Source organism: Rhinatrema bivittatum, chromosome 1 (assembly GCF_901001135.1).
Source record: "Rhinatrema bivittatum chromosome 1, aRhiBiv1.1, whole genome shotgun sequence".
Classification (NCBI taxonomy): domain Eukaryota; kingdom Metazoa; phylum Chordata; class Amphibia; order Gymnophiona; family Rhinatrematidae; genus Rhinatrema; species Rhinatrema bivittatum.
In genome coordinates, this window is record NC_042615.1 from 774,728,541 (window position 1) to 774,753,647 (window position 25,107).

At 41.0% G+C, this 25,107-nt stretch overlaps 1 protein-coding gene across 1 annotated transcript in view; it reads right to left on the reverse strand.

Annotated features, from left to right (window-relative positions):
• DCC (DCC netrin 1 receptor) overlaps nucleotides 1–25,107 on the reverse strand; it is a 1,677,934-nt gene that overhangs the window by 430,511 nt on the left and 1,222,316 nt on the right. The window contains exons 14-15 of the mRNA XM_029571056.1: nucleotides 8,562–8,672; nucleotides 1,466–1,660 (exon numbers count right to left, since the gene is read on the reverse strand). Of these exons, the coding sequence (XP_029426916.1) occupies nucleotides 1,466–1,660; nucleotides 8,562–8,672 (306 nt within the window). The remainder of the gene's footprint in view (nucleotides 1–1,465; nucleotides 1,661–8,561; nucleotides 8,673–25,107) is intronic.

Here is a 25,107-nt window from a genome sequence, read left to right on the forward strand (position 1 = left end):
ACAAATTACTATAATCAACTGTATTCCTCCTTGGTAGTTTTCCTTGCAGCATATATGGCTCATACATTTTTCTCAGGTTCAAAGTTTGAACTTTGAAAGAAAATTTATGGTATCTATTATGGGGATAATCTTCAAAACAGCCTGTCCACAAGAAAAGTCCATGGTTGCTTCCCAGCCATGGACTTGTACTAATTTTCAAAGGGAAAGTCTGCCCATACTTTTCCTGTGAAAACTGTCCATGGGAACAACTGGCCTGCAAACTTTGCAGATGCTTTATGAGTGGGCTAAAGTTTCCTGGGAAATAAAAAATGCAATGCACACAAGTTATTTAATTCATAATCCCACCCAAATCCAGTCACGGCAAATACCTTCTTTTAACCCAGCTAAATGCATGCAAGCTGTGGAACCTGACACATACTGTTAGCCAGATGGAGGGTAAGCAATTTTCTGACAGCCCTTCTATCTGGCTAAATCAGTATTTGCCCGAATAAAATAACTTTTGAAAATTGACCTCCTTCTAATATAGGTACAATAATTACGTGCAATCCCTCTGTCTAATGTGTAACCATACAACTATACCAGAGGTAAGTAGGCCAAAATCCAAAGCCCAATAATTAAATAAATTTATTAAATATGTTAACTTTGTGCAACATGCTGGCTTATGTGAAACATATATGCATCCTAAAATCTAATGTCTAAACATATCTAATATCTCATTCATACTGCATACATCCAATCATTCAATAAAATCCCAAAACATCTAAATTGTAAACATCATGACATTAATTAACATATATTCAAAAATACCCCTGTTAACATCAGTCTACCCGCTCCATATACATTTAACATATATTTAAGTCCTCAACTCAATATCTAAAAATACCCCTGTTAACATAAGTCTACCCGCTCCATATACATTTAACATCTGTTTAAATCCTCTGCTCCTTCTAATATAGGCATACAATATACTATTCAAAAAAGATGGGCTTTCAGACAAATCTAGTTATTTCTCAATTGAATGGCAATATACTTGTGTTCTTACATTTCTGTAACAGTACATTATTACTGTTTTCTCACTTTCTGAAAGCCAGAAAGTAGGAGGAGAATAGGCAATATCTTCTTTATATACTATAAAGTAATGTTTTTGGAAAGGAAAGAATATAGAATAATGCAATCTATGCATTTCTTGATCTTAGAGGACATTATTTAGTTCAAGGCTTCCCAAAATTATCCTCTTGATTTCAGAGTCAGTCTGATTTTTTCAGGATATCCACAATGAACATGCAAGAGTGAATTTGCATATGTTGGAGTACCAATGTATACATATTTATCTCATGCATATTCATTGTGGGTTAGTTAGTGTGAATCATGCTCCAATAATACCCAACATAGTATCTATAGAAAATAAAAAGAACAAGCTATCATGAAAACTGTCTTTCAAGAAATAGAATATATAATTACCTACCCAAATTTTCAATCGAATAATAGCGTTGTTTACTGTCCACCCGTACTGTCTCAGCATAAGGGCTTCCTACACCATATCCAATGATGTAACCTCTCACAACAATGGTTGGGTTCAGTGGTGGAGTCCAGCTCATGACAATACTGGTAGTCAATGGTTTGACATGAAGAGAGCTTGGCTGGTCAGGGACCTGAGACTCTGTGATTCAAAGATAAAAGCCAATATATTACTCATATTTACAGAAAAATGCATCTGCCAGTAGAAATTAAGTCTGCAATAAAATCTTAGTCCAGAGAAAATTATTAATTAAAATTTAACCATGCTTCTTTTCATGACTATCATGGTTCTAATTAAATTTCCTTTCCTAATCACAGCTTTCCATTTGACCTTCAGCTCAGAAAACAGGGATGAGTCTTCTGTATCAATCTCTCTTCAGTTGTTCCAGCAATATTTTTATAGTATAGTTAGTCCCTGTTTGATAAAGGGTATCATTATACATTCTTAGTTTTGGCCTTGGAACCTGGGAAAGGATTGAATTCTTGACAGAAGTGGGACCCAGAATATTTACAGTTGTTGAAAATTTGTCTCCACAAACCCCGTTTACATACAAATGTACAGAGATGTCCTAACAGACTGCATAATTGACTACCAGTATTGCATTATTTTGCCAAAGAACTGTATGACTACTCAATTAATGAGCTAACTTTTTTAATCACATCTATTGGATAACATTCCTTATTTTCTAGGTCAAGATGAAGGCAATTTTGTGACTATTCCTCTAACAAATTTAGCCTGCCTCCACAGTTCTGTTTGTATTGTGCAATAGCTGACTGGCATCTAATAAACCATTTTCATCTTTATAAGGAGTTCTACGATGCTTGAAGTAATGACCTACTAACATCTTAGGTGCTGTATGCCTTATCCAGTAATTGGGACTATGTCTTTCGTTGGAACTTCCATTTTAAAGTATACCAGCTACTCTGTTGCAAACTCCTTTAGAAAAATGGCACAGTAACTTGTCTCTTTGAGAGCGGAAGGAGACAGGTCAATATTTCACCCCTCTGAAGAAGCCTACAACATGACAAGCAATGATCTCAGAAAAACAGACACTTAGAACATGTGGATGCCAACAAAAGACATACTCTGATTGTGAAGTATTCTCTCTAGAAGCCTTGGAAATGTCAATATACAAAGGATTATAATTCATTGTCTAACACAGATGGTATAATGGAAGGCTTAGTAGGATTTCTTACTACATTTTTCCTAGGAATGTTTTTCTCCCTTGAAATGTTGAAGCAATTGCAGAATTAGAAAATACTTTTTCAGTCAAACTAAGCAGAACATATGTAGTAAAGACAATATTGCATAGCTTTAATAATAGAAGTGTCAATTGACCTATTACAGTGTGTTCTTTTTCTATAAATATCATATGCTAACATGCTGCAAAGTGGAACTTGTGCCAAACAGCAAGAGGATTGCAAAAGGAAGCATACAGTCAACCTCCTACATTTAAAGGAAGGATTCCATTGTGCCTTTCTGATGAAATTCAAGCAGGCCAACCGTATTAGTGACGGGAGCTAGCATGTTTGAACTTTAAGCCTGTGCAATAACAGAGAGAGGGGCTGCTGCATAAGGACTATGCTAACCTGTCTGCACCATCTTTAACACATTCAGAACAGAATGTGTTCTCAGCAAACTCCCTCTGTGAAAAATCATCAAAATGTTGTGAATTCTTCACAAAATGTACTGTATTTGAATCTTTTATACTAAAAGCTGTGAACATGCACCTTTATTGACAGTTCAAAATATTGAAAAAAAATCTTAATTGTTGGATAGTAGTTTGTTATTCAATTGGATTTACTATTCTGAATACACCGCAAGCAGGAACCCATGGTATGGAAGCAGTAAGCAATCAAAACCACCATAATAGTTCACTGAATGATGAGCTTTAACTTAAACAAGAGGAGACATTCTCAGCCTCAGGAGAAGTCATAAGGTTTTAAAAAATAAGTTGTCTATGTTCTGTATTCAGAAACATTATTAATATTTTATTGACAATATATGTGTAAAGTTATGATTGACTGTATTATCTCTCTGTTTCAAGAAACTCAAATGTTGTTTGCCCAGTATGCAACATTTCAAACTGCAGTGCCAGTTGTTTAGTTATAAAAAATAGAAAAAAAGAATAGCTCAAATATATGGTTTGGATCTTTGGAACAAACAACAACGCTAGGGAAATAAAGTCATTTTGAATTTATCATAACCATATATAGTAGATGTTTTTCAACATCCCAACCAAGTAAGGTCTGCTGTCTAGAGTTGTGTGACTATAGTCAAAAAATGTGCAAATGTGTTTATGCATGTTCTCCAGCTAGTGTGATTTATTTGCTACTGTTTTTTTATATTTCACTTTGAAGAGTACTATAGAATACAACAATATTATATTTGGTGAGTGATATGTTAAACATTATAAAACATATAATGATGTAACACCTGCCAAATACCATAAATTAACACAGTCCTAGGTAGGTAATTGTTATGTTTTAATTTGCATTATGTTATGAACTTTATTGTACATCCCTTTGACTAGTTCTAAAGAAAGGCGATTAATCAAATACATTAAACTAAACTAAACTAGATATAATAGTAATACAATGCATACCATTCTCAGCTCTATGCAATTTGTTCTGTTGCATTCATGCAGACTTAAAGGATACTGTAATACAATGCAAATTTAGCTACTCATTATGAGCCCAATATTCAAAATGCATTGAGTACTGGTTAGCCGGAGAAGTAGCAATTTATCCAGTTAAGTGGTGGCCACTGAATATCTGGCTATGCTAGGGATGTGAATCGTTTTTTGACAATTTCAAACAATCGTCAGATATATTTTAAATCATCAAAAATCGTTAGAGCCGCGATACAATAGCAATTCCCCCGATTTATCGTCAAAAAATCATAAATCGGGGGAGGGCGGAAAAACCGGCACACCAAAACAACCCTAAAACCCACCCCGACCCTTTAAAACAAATCCCCCACCCTCCCGAACCCCCCCCCAAAAATGTTTTAAATTACCTGAGGTCCAGTGGGGGGGGGGTGTTCCGGCACGATCTCCCACTCTCGGGCCACGGCTGCATTAATAGAAATGGCGCCGGTGGCCCTTTGCCCTTACCATATGACAGGGCAAAGGTAGTGCTGGCGCCATTTTGGTTCCATTCACCCGACGTCACGATGTCACGACGTCATGAGTCATGACATAGTGAGGGCAAAGGTAGTGCCGGCGCCATTTTGAATATTGGTAATACGGCTCGAGTCCAGGAGGTCGCTCCCAGACCCCCGCTGGACTTTTGGCAAGTCTTGTGGGGGTCAGGAGGCCCCCCCAAGCTGGCCAAAAGTCCATGGGGGTCCAGCGGGGGTCCAGGAGCGATCTCCTGCACTCGTGACGTCGGGTGAATGGAACCAAAATGGCGCCGGCGCTACCTTTGCCCTGTCATATGGTAAGGGCAAAGGGCCACCGGCACCATTTCTATTAACGCAGCCGTGGCCCGAGAGCAAGAGATCGTGCCAGGACCCCCCCCCCCCCCACACACTGGACCCCAGGTAATTTAAAACATTTTGGGGGGGGGTTCGGGAGGGTGGGGGATTTGTTTTAAAGGTCGGAGTGGTTTTTAGGGTTGTTTTGGTGAGCCGGTTTTCCCGCCCTCCCCCGATTTACGATTTTTTAACAAAAAAAACCATGACGATCAGATTTCCCTCCCCCCCCCCAAAATCGATCGTTAAGACGATCAATCACATGATTCACATCCCTAATGCTCAGTGACCGCAACTTAGCCAAATAAGCCACCTATCCAGCTAAGTAGGTAACTGGATAAGTCAGAGGCGGGCAAGGAACATAACATAGCAGTCTAGCTGGACCGAATAAGTGCCAATATGGACTTATCTGGTTATGTTAACCAAATAATTAGACCTGCCATAGAGCAGGTCTAACCTAGCTGGTTAAGACTTATCTGGCTAAGTAGCATTTTATTCATGGATATTCAGCAACATAAGTAAGTTAGATGGATAAGTCTTATCCGGCTAACTTGCATATGCAGATAAGTCTGAATATCTACCTTTATCTATATCCATATCTATCTATATCTGTATATCTATCTATCCATTTATCTATCTGTCTCTATTCACACACACACACACACACACACACACACACACACACACACATTCACAGGCAACAGGTGAGCACCTGTATATCACCCTGCAATGCAATTAACAGGTTCCATCAGTTCAAGATGGTAATAGGAAGATATAGTGAGTAATCCCATCTCTTTCTCCTGGAGAATAGCTTTGTAAACTTGTTCAGAGGTTTTCTTTCATCCTTGTTCAAGCTATTTAAACAGAATCCTTCAGGGAAACTAAGCCTGAGCATTATTTTTACAGGGGAAAAAAATATTCTCGAGGCTCCAAATAAATATTTAAAAACTTCCCAGCTGTCAATAAAAGCATGCAAGCTTCCTGGGGAACCTTGAATCAGATGTGCTGTTTGGATTTCTAATCGCTTTAACAAAACACACTAATTAAAAGCAATGTCCACGGGGAGTTGGAGCAGTTCTCCGAGAGATGGTTCATTTCCATGATGCCTTTCTCCAAGCAGACATACGGCGAAAGCAAAAGGAACTGCATGAGTTGCAGGAACAGAAAGGAAAATGCCGTTAACAATCTGTGCAACAATGCTACTCTTGTTTAGCTGATACTTTCAGCACTCCATGTTACTAATAGGCAGCTATCGCCTGCTGACTATCAATGCTTTTCAATGGCAGAAAAATATACTCTAGCAAAGTGTAACAAAATTTGCTGTAGTTTCGCTTTGTTTTCCTATTGACTTAGTTTTTACTTTTATCATAGTCAAAAAAATTCATGCAAAGTTAACAAATGTGCTTTTTAATTATTTTTGTATTTTTCGGTTACTTCTCAATCAGGCCGATGCAATATCAGTGCGTGTTAAAGGGGGCGCTCATAACTGAGCTCCCGCTCTCTTAATGCGCGCTGATCTGCCTCTCTGGAGCGCCAAATGTAAAATGCAAAGGGGCTGCCACAGTAAAAAGCAGGTGCTAGGGGAGACTGCGTGCCCCTAGTGCCTCCTCGGCAGCGGGTGCCCAGGATTGGTGGCTGTCGGCTGATTAGGAAAACGGATGCTCAGTTTTAGAGCATCCATTTTCCTAACCTGACCGCTAGCAACATTTTTTTTTTTTTAATCTTTTTTTGGAGGACAGTGTTTTCTGCTTTTCTGTGCATATTTTGGGCTCCTCCAAAATTAACGCCTGCTCTGGAGCAGGCGTTAATTTTGGTGAGTAAAAATGTGTGCCTCAGGCGCACATTTCTTTTTGCATGAGTGGAAATAGATCAACTCATCAACATGCATTTGCATGTGATGAGTGCTATTACCTAAGCGTGCAATTGAACATGTATTTTGGATGTGCTAACTCCCATTTTGCATTGAGGGTTATGAACACGCATCCAAAACCATTGTCCAATTGAGGGTTAAACCTTGCTGCAGCCAGCGCATGGTATAGCATTGGCCTCAAAGTATCTTAACAGTCATACAACTTAGTCAGTAAATGAATGGCATAATGTCCAATTGTGCTAGGAATATATAATAAACACTATGAAGGCAATTTTCTAACAGTCCTCCAAGGGACAAAGTTCACAGATACTTTGTATTCGCAGATCTTATTCCTAAATTTCAAAACTAAAGTTTGCACATGCTTTCCATCTGAAAATTGCCTACCTTCACCAAGAACTGGCAGACCACACCTACTTTTTCAGTGGGTAGATTTTTGCTGGAAATCAGCATGTGGAAGTATTAAAAAAATCGAATTTCTTCCCCCAGACCTGGATTTATGTATAGGTAATGTAGGCAACTGCCTCTGGCACCAAATTTTCATAGGTGCTGGAGCACAGTTCCTGCTGCCAAGCCTTCATCTGGGCTTGTTGCCTCCATGGTGCCTCCTATAGTATAGAGTGGCACCAATCCTGTAGCATGCCACTGCATCAAAACACTTTGGTATGGAGCCTACAAGCCTTCGCACTAACAAGCCCTGTGGCAACCTGCCCATTCATACTGATTTCCAAGTGGGATATGGCAGGACTTGTTAACATGTGAGGACTTGCAGGCTCTGTGTTAAAGTGTTTTGATGCACACACTACTCCTGCAGGATATGAGTTGATGACCATGACCGGGTAAAGATCTAAGCAGGGTGAAGGTGGATAAAAGTCTCCTTGTACTTCCCAGAATTCTTGGGGGGGGGGGGGGGGGGCAGGGGCAGGTGGCATCCTCTTATTATAGAAGGAACTTGAGGGACATCCTGGCCCATTGCCTTTGGGTGCTCCTGTTTTAAATCCAGTCCTAACTTCCCCTCAATCTGACTGCAAGTGCGCATGCTATGGAGTCCCACCTGCACCTTCAGTCAAACTGAGTGACAGCAATTTTCAGACAGCCAATTTATTAGGGTAAACTCTCTATTTGCATGGGTAAATGACTATAAAATTGTCATCAGTATGTACAGTTTTTGAGTTTCACAGTCCCTGTAAATATTTGGCTTCTTTATAGAAATTGCATGTGCTCCAAGGACAATAGAACCTAATTTATTGTAAATTTTCCCATTCTTGGCACATGGAAAAATGAATTTGATATGTTATTCTTAAGTGCTGTAAAAATGAATAGAAGACCTTACACAATACCCAAGGAAGAATGGGGAAAGAATACTTAATTAATGTTTTAAAAAATGATGCTTTTCAATTTTTAGAAGTTAACAAACAAATGAATTCAGCTTCTTTGATGAAGTAAAACGGATAGGATAAAGGAGACACAAAGGCTTGTTTAGAATATTCCAGTAAGCCCATACTTTGTTTCTGATTTAGCTGCTCAACAGCAGCAGGTAATCCTTCTGGATCAGCATGATACCGGTGATCCCTTCTTTGAAATGTAACCCATGGGCATTCCAACTCTTTAGATCATGCTAGAATTGATACAATTCAATTGGTGCATTCTAGCAAAAAACCCATGAAATTTAATATGTCCACAATAAAGTTAGGCAGTTACCATCAAGATCATTTTCTGGAGTCTCAGCAGTAAACCAGTCAGAAGCAGGTCCAGTTCCATTTATCGTCATGGCTGCCACTTGGAAACTATATTGACTGCCTTTTTCAAGACCTAGGAGAAATATAATTCAAGTACAGGGAAAACAATTATATAACAGTAATAATTGTCCATACACCAAATGCTTCATCAAGACTAGATCACACTTAACTGCATTAGCTGAACAGTTTCCATTTTGCATGTAGTGAAATCTTTCAGAAAAGGTTCAACTAAATATGATGCTGGTGCTAGGGATTTCCAGCATTCTGTACTTCAATTTGAAATGATCCATACTTATTTATTTATTCTATATGAACAATATTTATACTCTGCGAGCTCCAGGACATGAAGTTCAAATCAAACACAATCAAAAATAAAATGAGCTAGAATTTAACAGGATAATCAATGAACATCAAATCACTTATACTGCAGTAGCAAAAACCTGCAGAAAATACAAGGCTTTCAATTGGAATACTCTACCTGGGTGATGCATCAAGATGCAGTAGGGCTCTAACGCATCAAAGCCCTATCATGGCGATATCATGTGCATTATGTGATATTTAGTATAACCTGGCCCAGATTCCCTCTATTACAATGAGCTTCTTTGCAGGGATCTTCATGCATGAATGTTGCAAATCCATGCAAAGCAGCTCATCAATATGCAATCTGATGTGACTATATTAAAGCAGCTGATTTAGAAAGTTGTTATCCATGTTAATTCAACTATACCTATTTGAGAAAAGTTAATCTACTGTGGGAGCATTGAGACCCTAACACAGATTCTGATGGTCTCATGTTAAAAGCCACTCTAACTAAAAAAAAATGTTGGCAAAAAGAAAACCCCTGTGAGGGGGGTCAAGGCTAATCCCCCTCCTCACCCTGAAAGCTTCCACTCAAGGTGGCCCCAACAACCAAATAAAATAAATATTAGCCAGTGGTTGCATGATGACGGACCTTCCCCAACCAAATCACCAAGTAGGCCATAATGGCCAAATGACCCTGCCATTCCTCCTTGCATAACATACAATATACAACAGATTCTCCCCCCTTCCACAAATCCAACTCTCCCCCAAACTCCCAAAATTTAAAAAAGAACTTGTGGTCTATAGTCATCCCCCAAAGCAGTCCAAGTTCTAATGAATCAGTTTCTAGTAGAGGGGCCTTTCTCCTCCCCTCACTCCATACGCCCACTCCATACCTCAATACCTCAAAAGCACAAAATCCTTCAAGAAAAAAGACCAGGGCCTGGTCAGTGCCATTTTTCTAAATGACGATGACCTGACCTTCCCACACCAATTTGAAGCTTTGCTGGGGCCTTCCTGGGCCTGAAGGCATAGGCCTAGGTTCGACCCAAGATCTTGTCTCATCATGAGACCTAGACCCGGCGGAAAGGTCTGGCCCACTTGCCAAGCCTTTGGCCTAGCCCGGGCCTGCCGCTGGGGCCTGAAGGCTGGGTTCTTTTACCAAAATCTTGGCGTAATCCCAAAGATGGGTCCTGTCACTGAAGCCTTCACCTAGGCCTAGGCCCAGGCCCAAAATTGGGGCTCAGCCAGAAGGCTGAATCCTATCAACTCTAACCTTTTATGACATTCAGAATAAGAATGTAAGAACATAAGAACATGCCATACTGGGTAAGACCAAGGGTCCATCAAACCCAGCATCCTGTTTCTAACAGTGGCCAACCCAGGCTATAAGTACCTGGCAAGTACACAAAAACTAAGTCTATCCCATGCTACTGATGTTGATAAAACCAGTGGCTATTTTCTAAGTCAACTTGATTAATAGCAGGTAATGGACTTCTCCTCCAAGAACTTATCCAATCCTTTTTTAAATCCAGCTACACTAACTGCACTAATCACATCCCCTGGCAACAAATTTCAGAGTTTAATTATGCGTTGAGTGAAAAAGAACGTTCTCCGATTAGTTTTAAATGAGCTACATGCTAACTTCATAGAGTGCCCCCTAATCCTTCTATTATCCTAAAGAGTTAATAACCGATTCACTATTACCCATTCTAGACCTCTCATGATTTTAAACACCTCTATCATATCCCCCCTCAGCTGTCTCTTCTCCAAGCTGAACAGTTCTAGCCTCTTTAGCCTTTCCACATAGGGGAGCTATTCCAACCCCTTTATCATTTTGGATGCCCTTCTCTTTACCTTCTCCATCGCAACTATATCATTTTTGAGAAGTGGCGCCCAGAATTTATACAATATTCAAGGTGTGGTCTCACCATGGAGGGATACAGAGGCATTATGACATTTTCCCTTTTATTCACCATTCCCTTCCTAATAATTCCTAACATTCTGTTTGCTTTTTTGACTGCTGCAGCACACTGAGCCGACAGTTTCAATGTATTATCCATCATGACGCCTAGATCTCTCTCCTGGGTGGTAGCTCCTAATATGTGCAATTATAACATGGGTTATTTTTCCCTATTTGCATCACGTTGCACTTATCCACATTAAATTTCATCTGCCATTTGGATGCCCAATTTCAGTCTCACAAGGTTCTCCTGAAATTTATCGCAATCCACACATGACTTAATTACTCTGAATAATTTATTGCAATACGCACGTGATTTAATTACTCTGAATAATTTTGTATCATCTGTAAATTTGATTACCTCACTCGTTGTATTCCTTTCCAGATCATTTATAAATATATTGAAAAGCATAGTTCCCAGTACAGATCCCTGAGGCACTCCACTGCTCACCCCCTCCACTGAGAAAATTGCCCATTTAATCCTACTCTGTAATCCACGAGAGGACATCACCACCTATCCCATGACTTTTTACTTTTCCTAGAAGCCTCTCATGAGGAACTTTGTCAAATGCCTTCTGAAAATCCAAATACACTGCATCTACGAGTTCACCTTTATGTACATGTTTATTAATCCCTTGAAAAAAGTGAAGCAGATTTGTGAGGCAATACTTGCCTTGGGTAACACCATGCTGACTTTCTTCCATTAAACCATGTCTTTCTATATGTTCTCTGACTTTGATCTTTAGAATACTTTCCACTATTTTTCCTGGCACTGAAGTCAGGCTAACCGGTCTGTAGTTTCCCAGATCGCCCCTGGTGCCCTTTTTAAATATTGGGGTTACATTAGCCACCTTCCAGTATGCAGGTACAATGGATGATTTTAATGATAGGTTACAAATTTTTACTAATAGTCTGAAATTTCATTTTTTAATTCCTTCAGAACCCTGGTCCAGGTGATTTACTACACTTTACTTTGTCAATCAGGCCTACCACATCTTCAAGGTTCAAAGTGGTTTGGTTCAGTCCATCTGAATCATTACCCATGAAAACCTTCTCTGGAATGGGTATCTCCCCAACATCCTCCTCAGTAAACACCGAAGCAAAGACATTGTTTAATCTTTCCATTATGGCCTTATCTTCTCTAAGTGCCCTTTTTAACCCCTTGTTCATCTAAAAGTCCAACTGACTCCCTCGCAGGCTTTCTGCTTTGGTTATATTTTAAAAAGTGTTTACAATGAGTTTTGCCTCCATGGCCAAATACTTTTCAAATTTTCTCTAAGCCCGTCTTATCAATGTCTTACATTTAACTTGCCAACACTTATGATTTATCCTATTTTTTTCTGTTGGATCTTTCTTCCAATTTTTGAATGAAGATCTTTTGGCTAAAATAGCCTCTTTCACTTCACCTTTTAACCATGCCAGTAATCGTTTTGCCTTCCTTCTACCTTTCTTAATGTGTGGAATACATCTACACTGTGCCTCTAAGATGGTCTTTTTTTTTAACAATCTCCATGCCTCTTGCACACTTTTTACCTTTGTAACTGTTCCTTTCAGTTTTTTTCCATTTTTCTTATTTATCAAAGTTTCCCTTTTGAAAGTTTAGCATTAGAGCTGTGGATTTGCTTACTGTTAGGGGTGTGCATTCGTATTGAACATAAATGTAAAACGCTACTTATTTTTTTTTTTTAACTTAAAAAAGTGATAAGACATAAACGATCGGATTTCCAACTTATTCAACATAGCTATGTTGAATAAGTTGGAAATCGCGATTGTTGATCCAAAATAAAAATTTAAACCCCTCACCTTCCTTAATCCCCCCCCAAAGACTTACCACAACTCCCTGGTGATCCAGCGAGGAGTGAGGACGCCATTTCTGAAAGCCTTTCCGAGGAGCACGTGACGTCGGCGCCACGTCGCAGTGATGCGGCGTCACGTGATTCCCCGCGAGTTCCCTCCGGCACCCTCGTTCGGCCCAAAAGGAACTTTTGGCCAGCTTGGGGGTGTCAGGAGGCCCCCCCAAGCTGGCCAAAAGTTCCTTTTGGGCCGAACGAGCGTTCCGGCGCGAACCCGTGGGGAATCACGTGATGCCGCGTCACTCCGACGTGACGCCGACGTCACGTGCTCCTTGCAAAGTTGGTCAGAAATGGCGTCCTGACCCCGCTGGACCACCAGGGAGTTGTGGTAAGTCTTGGGGGGGGATTAAGGAGGGTGAGGGGTTTAAATTTTTATTTGCACATATGGACATATACTCAACTCATTGAATTCTGTTTATGTCCATATTGACCGCAAATGGGACCCCCTTTGGACATATGGGCATATGAACTTAAACTTTTGCTCTGCACATCCCTACTTACTGTCCCCCTTCCAGTCATTAATTCAAATTTGATCATATTATGATCACTATTGCCAAGCAGCCCCACCACTGTTACCTCTCTCACTAAATCCTGTGCTCCACTGAGAATTAGATCTAAAATTGCTCCCTCTTTTATTGGTTCCTGAATCAATTGCTCCATAAAACTGTCATTTATTTCATCCAGAAACCTATCTCTCTAGCATGCCCTGATGTTACATTTATCCAGTCAATATTGGGGTAATTGAAATCTCCCATTACACTGGGCAACAAATTTTCACAAAAGTTATGTTACGGAAATGAAATTAGTCAATTCTTATACATTTCCATGTGTGTCATTGTTGCCCAGTGTTATTACTGCACTACCAATTTGGTTAGCTTCCCTAATTTCTCTTAGCATTTCACTGTATGTCTCACCATCTTGGCCAGGTGGATGGTAAAATACTCCTATCACTAAACTCGTCCCCAACATAGCCAGTGCTATTAATTGCATCAGTAGCATGGGATCTTCTTGGTGTTTGGGTAATTGCCAGGTTCTTGTAGCCTGGTTTGGCCTCTATTGGAAACAGGATGCTGGGCTTGATGGTCTGACCCAGCATAGTAATTTATTTTGTTCTTATGTTCTTATACAAGGGATTTCTACCCATAAAGATTCAATTGTGCATTTAGTCTCATGCAGGATCTTTATCCTGTTGGACTCTATGCTAGCCTGGACATAAAGCATCATCCCACCTCCCAGATACTCCTCTCTGTCATTGCAATATAATTTGTACCCCTGCATAGCACTGTCCCATTGGTTATCCTCCTTCCACCATGTCTCTGAGATGCCAATTAAGTCTATGTCATCATTCACTGCTATACATTCTAATCCTCTCATCTTACTTCTTAGGCTTCTGGTATTAGCATACAAACATTTCAAAGTGTGTTTTTTGTTTGTATTTTCATTCCGCTTTTTAATTGATAGAGATACATTGGAATTATTTTAGCTCTGGTGAGTTTTTAATTACAGGCACTTGGACTACTTTTCTTATTGTGGAACCTCACTGTTGGGATGCCCTAATTCTAATGTATCATTAGTATCCATTGAAGATACCTCCCTTCGAATCATGCACTGCTGAGTGACTGTCGGCTTTCCACCTTGTTCTAGTTTAAAAGCTACTCTATATCCTTTTTAAAGGTTAGGGCCAGCAGTCTGCTTCCTCCCTGGTTAAGGTGGAGCCCATCCTTTCGGAAAAAACTCCCACTTCCCCAAAATATTCCCCAGTTCCTTTCAAAACTGAATCCCTCTTCTTTGCACCATCGTCTCATCCACACATTCGGGCCGATACAGTAAAGTCCGCGGGAGAGCGGGCGAACGCCCGCTCTCCCGGCGCGCGCACAGGCCACTCTCCTGTGCGCGCGATTCTCTATTCAGATGAGGCCCAGTGGTAAAAAAAACAGGCAAAAGGAGGCGCTAGGGACACTAGCGCATCCCTAGCGCCTCTTTTTGGACCAGAGCGGCGGCTGTCAGCGGGTTTGACAGCCATCGCTCAATTTTGCCGGCGTTGGTTCTCGAGCCCGCTGACAGCCATGGGCTTGGAAACTGGACACCGGCAAAATTGAGCATCTGGTTTTCAACCCGACAGCCGCGGGCTGACTTAAAATTTATTTATTTATTTATTTTTACTTTTCGAATCTTTCGGGACCTACCTTTGGGTAGGCGCTAATTTCTGAAAGCAAAATGTGCGGCTTGGCTGCACATTATGTTTTCTGAATCACGCGAGAATACCTAATAGGGCCATCAACATGCATTTGCATGTTGCGGGCACTATTAGGTTCGACAGGATGGACGCGCGTTTTCGTCCCCTTACTGAATAAAGGGTAACGCTAGCGCGTCGAAAATGCACGTCCAGTGGAGCGTCCAATGGAGTGTCCAATGGAGCGTCCGATGGAGTGCACTGTACTGTATCGGCCCGCTTGAGACTCTGGAGCTCTGCCTGCCTCTGGGGACCTGCGCATGGAACAGGGAGCATTTCAGAGAAAGCTACCCTGGAGGTTCTGGATTTCAGCTTTCTACCTAAGAGCCTAAATTTGGTTTCCAGAACCTTTTTCCCTCCTTAAACATCTTGTGTCTTGTGCCAGTATTTCTTCCTTTGAAGGAGGGCTTTTTCAGACAAACCACCCAAATGCAAACAACCATCAACAGGATGAGAGAACCAAGCTGAGACGGTGATGGGGCTGTATGCCCACTGACTGGGCCACTAAGGTGTGTGTGGGGAATGCAGAAAAAATTCTGCACTGACTGTCACACTGTGTACACTAGTTCTAGCTCTGCTTATCTTAGTTGTATGCTTCAGTCTCTGCCCTACCCTCAGTGCTTACCTTGTGCCCATTGACTAGGCACAGAGACAAAATCAGTAGCAGCTCTGCAATCAATTCTCCACACTCTGCCCCGAGCAACCTCAAAGCAATAAAACTATTTGATGACTTCTTCATCTGAATATTTATTATTGTCTGTTCAATTGCTTAATATGCTTACGTGTGTTAACTTAAGAAAAAAGGCTAGTTGTCAGCCGTACATATTTAAATGCCTGTAGGATATTGTTCCTTACTTAAGTGAGATGTTGTTGTCTTCCTTCTTTGATTATTTGCCATTCTGGGAAGAACAACATATAATTCTCATACTTAAACTAATAATCAGCCCCTGTCTCATCCCTATGTCTTTTAATCATCCTCACAATTTTGTTCCTTCCAAAGCCCTTTATATCTGTCCCAAGTATGCTGTTAGGGCAAAAATGCTCTAGCCAGCCTTAAACTGGCAGATTGCTGCAATTTTGTAAGATTTTGAAGATGTATTTATTAGACAATATTTTATTACTTGATCATATACAGTTTCCCTGATAATACTTCTATATTTTATTTGATATTATTATTTGTTTTCTAAGATAAACTTGTTATTGATATTTCTACTATATTTGCTAGTTTATATGATCCTAATTTGTAAGGGTTTCATGGCATGTCTGGTGTATCTTTATAACTTTGAGAGATTTGGGTTTCATTAAATTTTTCTGTAGTTTAAATTCATATTTATATTATTTTGTATCAATAATGAAGTCCATTTTCAAATTCCATTCAGATGGATAATCTAATTTTGTCTCCCAAATTGGGATTTTCTAATCATTTCTAATAAAATGATCATCAGAAAGATGAAGGCAGGCCTGTGAATTAAAACTATGTTAATATGGCACGAAAAATAGTATGAAGCGCCCAAGGACCTGCAATGTACCAAATCGGTAGCAGCAGTGACAGGAGTTCGCTTAGATACTGTCAGAGGAGGAAAGAAACAGTAGGAAGGGGAAGGACACCCAAAGGCTTCAAAAGAGGGCACCAATAACAGTAGCATGGACTTTTGAAGGCAGCAAGTGACACCAAGACTCACATAAACATTCTAAGGCCCCATACAGAGGGAAAAAAAGCAGAAAAGGTGGCAGGAAAAACCCCATAGCACCGACAAAGGGACAAAGAACCAGAAAGAGTGGCATCAACATACCAAGACTCCATGAGAAGTGCAAAGCAGCCCCCAACAGTGGCAATAATATCCCAAGGGTGTACAGTCTGGGGTATAACAGCATGGTATAGTGACAGCAAAACTCTCAAGCTGCAAAGTCTGTATATGGCAGCAATATTGAGTGAAAGAAAGACTCCTAAGATATAGGATACGTCATATAGCAGCAAAATGCAATGGCATGTGAGATGTATGTCTTCTTCCTCAAGCACTTGCCAATTATCAAATTTAGTACAAGAGAATGATCTGTCAACAGTATTATTTTTGAGACATAAGCTTTCATCACATTTATGTATTTTATTTATTTATTTATTTATTTATTTATTTACTTCTTTATGTATGTATCTATTTTATGTATTTATTTATCTTTTTATTTATTCTCTACTTGAACTTGAGCTTGCTGCTGGGTGTAATTTTGGATTCTTTTAAAATTTACTTTCTGATTGAAACTTTGTCACAATCAGAACATGACAATAGTCTGTAATTAGCATTGCTTTGATGATATTTTGTAAAGTTTGCTTTATGAAAAAAGCTTTTCCATTTTTCTGAAGCTGAAAAGCTTTCCCCTTATTCTGAGGCTGAACACAGTCTTTTCCCTTTGTTGATTTTCTGGTGTTACATTATTTCTCTCTTCCTGCTTAATCCTTTACCACATTCAGAACATGTAAATGGGCTGTCCTGTGCATGTTTTCTATTGGGTCTGCATTTCTTCCTTATAACAGAGTTTTGGGGGCAAAATATCCCAATATTACCAAGAAAGAAGAATGGTAGGAGAATAGACTGGGATCCTAGAGATGTTAAACAAAATATTAGGGTAGAGAACCAGAAAAGAGATGAGATGGGAGAAGAAACAATTTTTTTATTCCTTTTTCAATTTTTTTTCTGAGGTCAAAACAATCTAGTATAACTAACAAAGAAATAGGGTGGGAGAACTAGGCTGGGATTGAAGAGGGATAGAATAAAATGAAGATTAAGAAAAGAGGTGGGGTGGGAGGAGAAATTAGAATTTATTTTTATTTTTCAATTTTATTTCTAGCAACAAAACACCCCAGTATAACTAACCAAGAAACAGGGTGAGAGACATATTCAGGGATTATAGATGGGATTAACAAAATTAAAAGCCATAAAAGAGGTGGGGTTAGATGAGTTGCTTGTATTATTTTTCTTTTTTCAAATGAGTTTGCTATGGACAAAACACCCCAGTATAACCACCCAATAAACAAACAGAGTGGGAGAACAAAGCTGAGACCCAAACAACAAACAATAAAGGGGCACCAAAACTCCCACACTGGTAAATGATAAGTGTGGCTGGTAGGCATGTGGCAGGAAGACCCCTAATGTGGCATTTTAAGGACATGGTAGGTAGGTAGAGCAGTAACAGTAAGACCCTTAAGAAGGTACATGGTGGATAGGGAGAGTGGTATCATCAAGACCACTAAGTTGGTATATCACAAGCATGTAAGTAAGCATAACAGCAGGAAGATGTATAAGATGGAATATAAAGGGCATGACAGGTAGGCAGAGTGGTAGCAGCAAGACCCCTAATGTAATACATATGGGGCATGGCAGGTAGCAGATAAGCATCAAGGCCTTAAAGGTACCTTCCTTCATCTTGCGACTCACTTAGAAATTCTGGAAACACAAACAAAGCCAAACTGATTTTAAAAAAGACCATCCCTTCCATCACCTATTATGCCAGTCTTGAGCAATGAGGGTTCATGATGTCTCCTGTCTTTGAGAACACATGTTCACTCGGCATACTGATTGGTGGGCAGAAAAGATAATGCTGAGCGACCTTTGACAAAATTGACCAGACTGCAGACTTGGGTGCCCAATATACCAGCATATCTATGTCCATCTCCTCGATAGGCTCTACAAGATAGTATTTCACAAAATTTTCTGCTGCAGATTCCTTTGCTGGGATGGGCAGATGGTTTCCCTTACCAGCTGATTTAGTTATACAATTCTTTGCAGTCAGCATAGCTTTGGCATATTAAGGTGAAGAAGGAAGTGGTAATTGACAGAGTAGTGCTCTTGCTTGCCCTACGATCTGAGGTGGCCACTCTTTCCTGTTCAACATCCCCACAATTACTCTGCCTCTGGTGTTCCTGTTCACACACCCTAGTTTCCAGCATCTCCTTCAAGAATGTGAGATGCTAGGACCAGAAAACAAAACTGCCTTTCACCTGTGGATCTCAAAGATTCTGAATATGTATGCATTGTTTTCTATGAGATATTTCAGTCTCTCTTGCACCTGCTGCAGCAAGCAGTTCACAAACTCCAATACCTCTGCTCCAATTCCCATTACTCACAGAAGTCTTATATCTTTTCCTTCAGAATATTTACTATAGCATGTGAACTCTCTTGGGCTATATTTTCTTTCCTGCATTTTTTTAATTCTATTTTGGGCAGAAAGAGGAAGCTGAAGTTTGGGACTTACCCTACAACCAAACCGATGCCCCTTTCTATGGACCCGATAGAAGCCCACATTGTTCACGTTTGAGCCCTGAAGAGAGAACGCCACCCGGGAACCCCACTGCAATTCAAGACTCTCAAGCATTACACAGAGGGCCGGATTTTAAAAGGGTTATGCGCATAAGGTACGCACGTAACCCTTTAAAACTCCCCCCCCCCCCCCCCGGTGCATGCCGAGCCTATTTTGCATAGGCTCGGCGGCACGCACAAGCCCCTGGATGCGCGTAAGTCCCGGGGCTTGCAAAAAGGGGCGGTCGGGGGCGTGGTCATGGGGCATGGTTTCCGATCGGGGGTGTGTTTGGGGGCGTGTGGGTGGTCTGGGGCGTGGTTGAGTGCCCTGACACAGCGGCCTGTGTCGGGGCCTGCCGCGCCGGCGTTCGTAAGTTACTACTGCCCGGAGGCAGTAGTAACTTTTCAGATAAAGGTAGGGGAGTCTAGATAGGTCCAGGAGGGTGGGTTAGGTAGGGGAAGGGAGAGGAAGGTGCGGGGGGGGGGGGGTGGAGGGAACGGGCAGCACACGCAGGGCTCGGCGCGCGCAAGTTGCACAAATGTGCACCCCCTTGCGTGCGCTGACCCCGGATTTTATAAGATACGCGCGGCTATGCGATACGCACTGGGCTCCTTCTCTCACTGCCTAGTACAGCAAGTGTGCAAAGCAGTGAATCCCTCATTTTCTTTTGCCTTACCATATTTGCACCACTATCTATCACACAAATATCTGCCTGAAGTTGCTCCTTCCAGTCCTTCCAGCTTCTTCATTTTGGCTGTTAGTATACTGCATCAACTGAGTGTGTAGCAAAGCCCATCTGAACTCTAATACTCTGTCCTCATTAAATTACAGACAATCCCTGCCTCAGTCAGATCCCACTAATGTGTCTTCAAGGAGAAGTAAGCATGTGTAGCAATTGTGCTGGTTCTGATATCACTGGTGAAATGCATATTACTCCCCTCTGTAACTATGGTACTGGTTGTACAGGGTAGGAATGACCTTCCTACTAAATGAGTCCTGAAGAACACTTTTTAATTGGGAACTAATATATGCAGCAGGCACTTAAAGCCTATGCTCTCCTCTATCTACATGAGCTAGTCATCAAGGGCAATCATTTCCTCAATTTTTCTCATTAATACTTTAGAAGCTAACTACCTCTTTCTCTGGGACAGTGCTATGGAACATCACCCCATTTCCTCTCTGATGGGATGCCACTTTATACCTTTGACTGGGGGACTGCTGACCTGTTATCTAACTGTTGGAAAGAGCCAAGGGACCTGCTGAGAGTAAAGACTTCCCCATTTTAACCTTTTTCCTCTGTCTTTTACTTTGAATATCAGAACTGCTACCTTCCTCTGATACCAGTGCTAGTGGATGCTGCTTCTGCAGGTGATGCTGCATACCAGTATTTTCCAGATGCTCCACTTATTTCCCTTTACTGATATACTTTCTGTAGTGAAGAGACTGAGCAAAACCTAGGTCCTCCCTTACTTTAAAGTACCTTCAGATCAGGTTATGTCTTTCATAATCTCTTCTCTACATCCTTAGGGGCTGATGCTGGCACTGTAGTTGAGGTAGAAGATGAAACCTGAGATAAAATGTCAGAGGGCTCACTCATGCTCTCTCCCTGTGCTGCCTGGCCTTTATGAGGGTTACTCTCATCTCCATCAATATATTTATCTATCTCCCCATCACTAAAACTGGAAGCTAATATGCTACTGACTAATCCTCCCAAATTTTCTTCAGCTACTAGTTCTTCAAGTTCTTATTCAGAATCAGTTGTCAAAAATACCACCTCCATTGCCACTGAAGCAGTAACCAAAGTAGAAAAGCTTGCAGCTGTTTTTTGATGTTGTACTTTTCCTGTCTTTATCTGTATTTCTGCTCTTCTATTGCCAGCTTTGGATGGCTCTCTCACTTTTTCCCTCTGCTCAAAAACTAGAGGGAGAGAAACTTCAATTTCTTCTGCCTTGAGCTACCTTCCACTCCTGCCATTCTTCAACTAAAACAATCTCTCTTTAATTTTGGGGTAGGACTACCTTGTTATCACTGGCACTACAGTGGACTGACTCTACATCAATTCCTCTACTCCCACAAACCCTGAAAATATCCCCTCCTCTCCCTTTTCCTGACATTGTGGAGTTTGTTGTAGTGCACTTTCTACTGTGGGTTTGGATATTACAAATAAATGTATTTATTGATACTCTTACTGTAACCTAAGTCATAGTACTAATCAATGTATGGAACACTATGTGCTTTATACACACATACACACACACATATACAGTGTGTATGTGCTGTACTGTATGCACTGGTGCTGACTGACTACACACGCAAAAAAATTGTTAGACACTAACAGAACCAAAAATATTGGCAGTCTGGTAAGACTCTTCTCTTCATTCTCTGAGAATGTACTTCTCACCTCACTGATGTCCAGATAGAGACAAAATATTCACTAGCAGTACTGCAATCACCACACTGCCTCCCACCCTGACCCTGACCCTGACCCATACCCCCCACCATTGATGAGAAAATTCAAAATCAGCTGCAGTGCACTGAGGGGCAGATTTTCAAAGGGGTACATGCATAAGATATGCGCATACCCACCGAAAACCTGCCCCAAGCTCCCCCTGCATGCGCCGAGCCTATGTTGAATAGGCTCGGCGGCGCACGCAAGCTTCAGGATGCGCGTAAGTCCTGAGGCTTTCCTGGGGGGGCATGTCAGGGGCATGTCTGGGGGGGCATGTCGCGGTGAAGCATCATCCAGGGCGGGGCCGCGGGCATGGTTCCGGCCCAGGGGCATTTAGGGGGCATGGACGAGGCCTCCGAAACTGCTCCCGGGCCAGGAAATCACGAGCTGGTGGCTGGCTGGCGCGCGCGAGTTACGCCTGCCTCGGGCAGGTGTAACTTTTATAATAAAGGTAGGGGGTTAGATAGGGCTGGGGGGTGGGTTAGGTATGGGAAGGGAGGGAAAGGTGGGGGGAGGTGGAAGGAAAGTTCCCTCCGAGGCTGCTCCAATTTCGGAGCGGCCTCGGAGGGAACGGGCAGCGCACGCAGGGCTCGGTGCGCAAGGTGCACAAATGTACACCCCCTTGCGCACGCCGACCCCGGATTTTAAAAGATACCCACGGCTACATGCATATCTATTAAAATCCGGCATACTCTTGTTTGCGCTGGGTGCGTGAACAAAAGTACGCACTCGCGTATTTTTTTGAAATCTGCCCCTGAGTGAATAAGACCACAGCAGCACACGGAAGAACAGAAGTAGCCCTTTACCTGTGCCAAAATGTAAAGCTCTGTGAGAGCTTTTACTAGTGTGTCCTTGTCTGCCCAGAGCTGAAAAGGAAATATAGATTGATTCTTGCACATGCTCAGACTTTACAGTGGGAGGCCATCAGTTTCAGTTGATCCAGATAGGAGCTATAAGATAGATTAGAAAGATGCATCACTTTGATTTGTCTTCTGTGTGTATTCCTTGCTAAGTTATCCTGCCTCAGTTCTGAAAAGGCTTTGACAAAGTTGTGAGATCACACTGGCAAGAGCTGGTTGCTTATTTACTTGCATCTATTTGTTTGCTTGAAGCAGAGATTTAGACTTCAATGGGCCATAGATTTTAATGGGAAACATAAACAAATGAGACAAATATTTCTCATTTCATTCATCAGACCCATCCATTCATTTAGCAGAAAATCCATTCATTTAAATGAAAATCCATTCATTTAAATGAAAAAAACATGGGCTCATTTATTGTGTTTAGCCTATTTATTTCAAACAAATGCACATCCCTAGAGTGATCTGCACTGGAAGAGTTATGAAATGAGGCTGAATGATGTAACTGTCTATACCCTGAAGGAGATGAGAGCCTGTGGATATAGGATACAGACTTTTAAATACCTGAAAGGTATATATGATGCACTAGCAGTAAACCTTTTCCAATGTAAAGAGATCATAATATTAAGTTTCATGGGGGTAGATTCATGAACAACTTCAGAAAATATTTCTTGATAGAAAGGATGATAGATGCATGGTGTGCCCTCCTGAATGAGGTAGTGAAGACAAAAATGGTAATGGGATTTAAAAGGGCTTAGGATAAACACAGAGAGCATGTCAATGCCTTTCTGCTGCTGCTCCTGATGATGATGTTAGTAGCCAGTTCCAGGAGCCTTACAGCAGAGAAGTCACAAAAGCATATGCATTGGTAATGAGGAAACAGGAGAAAAGGTGAGGATTTGAAAACTCATGGTGAGAGGAATTGAAACTGGGGAATCCATCAGCAAAGGTAGAGTGGCAGCAAGATTATGATGCCCCAGTAAATAGCCTACGAGGCCTACATGGTGGCATACACCATGACTGAAACAGCATAGAATGTTAAATCATCAAATTACTTTCATTTACAGAATCCTTGGGAAAGGCTACCTGATATACTACTGTTGCCAATATATCAATCTAACAAAATAATCAGAAGAAAAGACTCTCAGTTCACAAAAATAAACAAAAAAACACTTTATCTATTTATGTATTAATTTATTTTCAAATTTATAGACCACCACTTCCATGAAGAAAATAAGGTGGTATACAGAATTCTGAAATACAATTAAAACATCATAATAAAACATATATACAAATACAGAATGTATAAATTAAATGCTTTGGTAAATAACCATGTTTTGCAAGATTTGTGAAAAACAGCAAAATCACTTTCCAAATTTACAAAGTCATTTATCTAATCATGTTAGTGCCTTATCGTGGGCATTAGAGCCCTAATGCCCGTGATATCATCATATCGCATGCGATAAATAACGCATCGAGAGATATGTATGCAAATTTTAAAAATTTAGTCAAAATGGAGGAGTTTGGGTGGGGTTTATGAAAATGAGGGGTGTTTAATGTAATATGTGATATCATAAGGCACTCTATCGCACAATTTAATGCCAGAAATAACTACATCTTTTTCCTGGTGTTATGCACGAAACAGGATTTGCAATAAAAATTACAAATCCCATTTTGGGCAGAGAGAAAATGAGAGAGAGAGAGAGCACCTCTGTGAAGGCACACGTATTAGTCAACTTTTTATACCACTGTAAGAGGGGCCACTAGTAACTCCGGATGAGGTTTTGGTGGTGACCTAGGTTTTGGGGAGCAGTTTTACATGCATAGTCAGAGATATGAACAGCACAGTAGACATCAGTGAAGATTTAATGTGATTTTGAGTGATGAAAGGTATACAAAGATGAGATCTGTACAATGTACTCTGACCTAGTTTGATGTACTCTCTACCTAGCAGTAATCAAGCTAGGTCAAGAGCACAATATACAAATCTCAACTTTGTATCCCTGTTAACACTCCAAATCACATCAAATCTTCACTGATGTCTAGGGTGTTATTCGTACCTCTGATCATGCATGTAAAACTGCCCCCAAAACGTAGGCCACCACCAATAACTCACCCCACATTAGTAGTGGCCCCTCTTACAGTGTTATAAAGAGTTTACATAATTGAGAGCCTTATAAAGTCTCTCTCTCTCTCTCTCCAGCAGCCACAAAATGTGGTAAAAGCCTGCTGGGCACTTCTCTGCTTGCAACATGAAAATATCACAGGTGTAATAAACTTAACATGCAATGCAGTAAAATAGTGGGGCAGATTTTCAAAACTCTACGCATGTAAATCCAGTGGATTTATGTGCATAGAGTGGCTTACGCACACCGGGCCTATTTTCAAAAGGCCCGGCGATGTGCATAAAGCCCCGGGACACATCTAAGTTGCGGGGCGGGGTCAGAGGCCTCTGACACAGCGGCCATTTGCTGCTGTGCTGGGGATCACGTGCCGGCAGGTAGGCCATGCACGCAACTTGCTTCAGCCCCAGGGCTGAAGTAAGTTTTAAATCAAG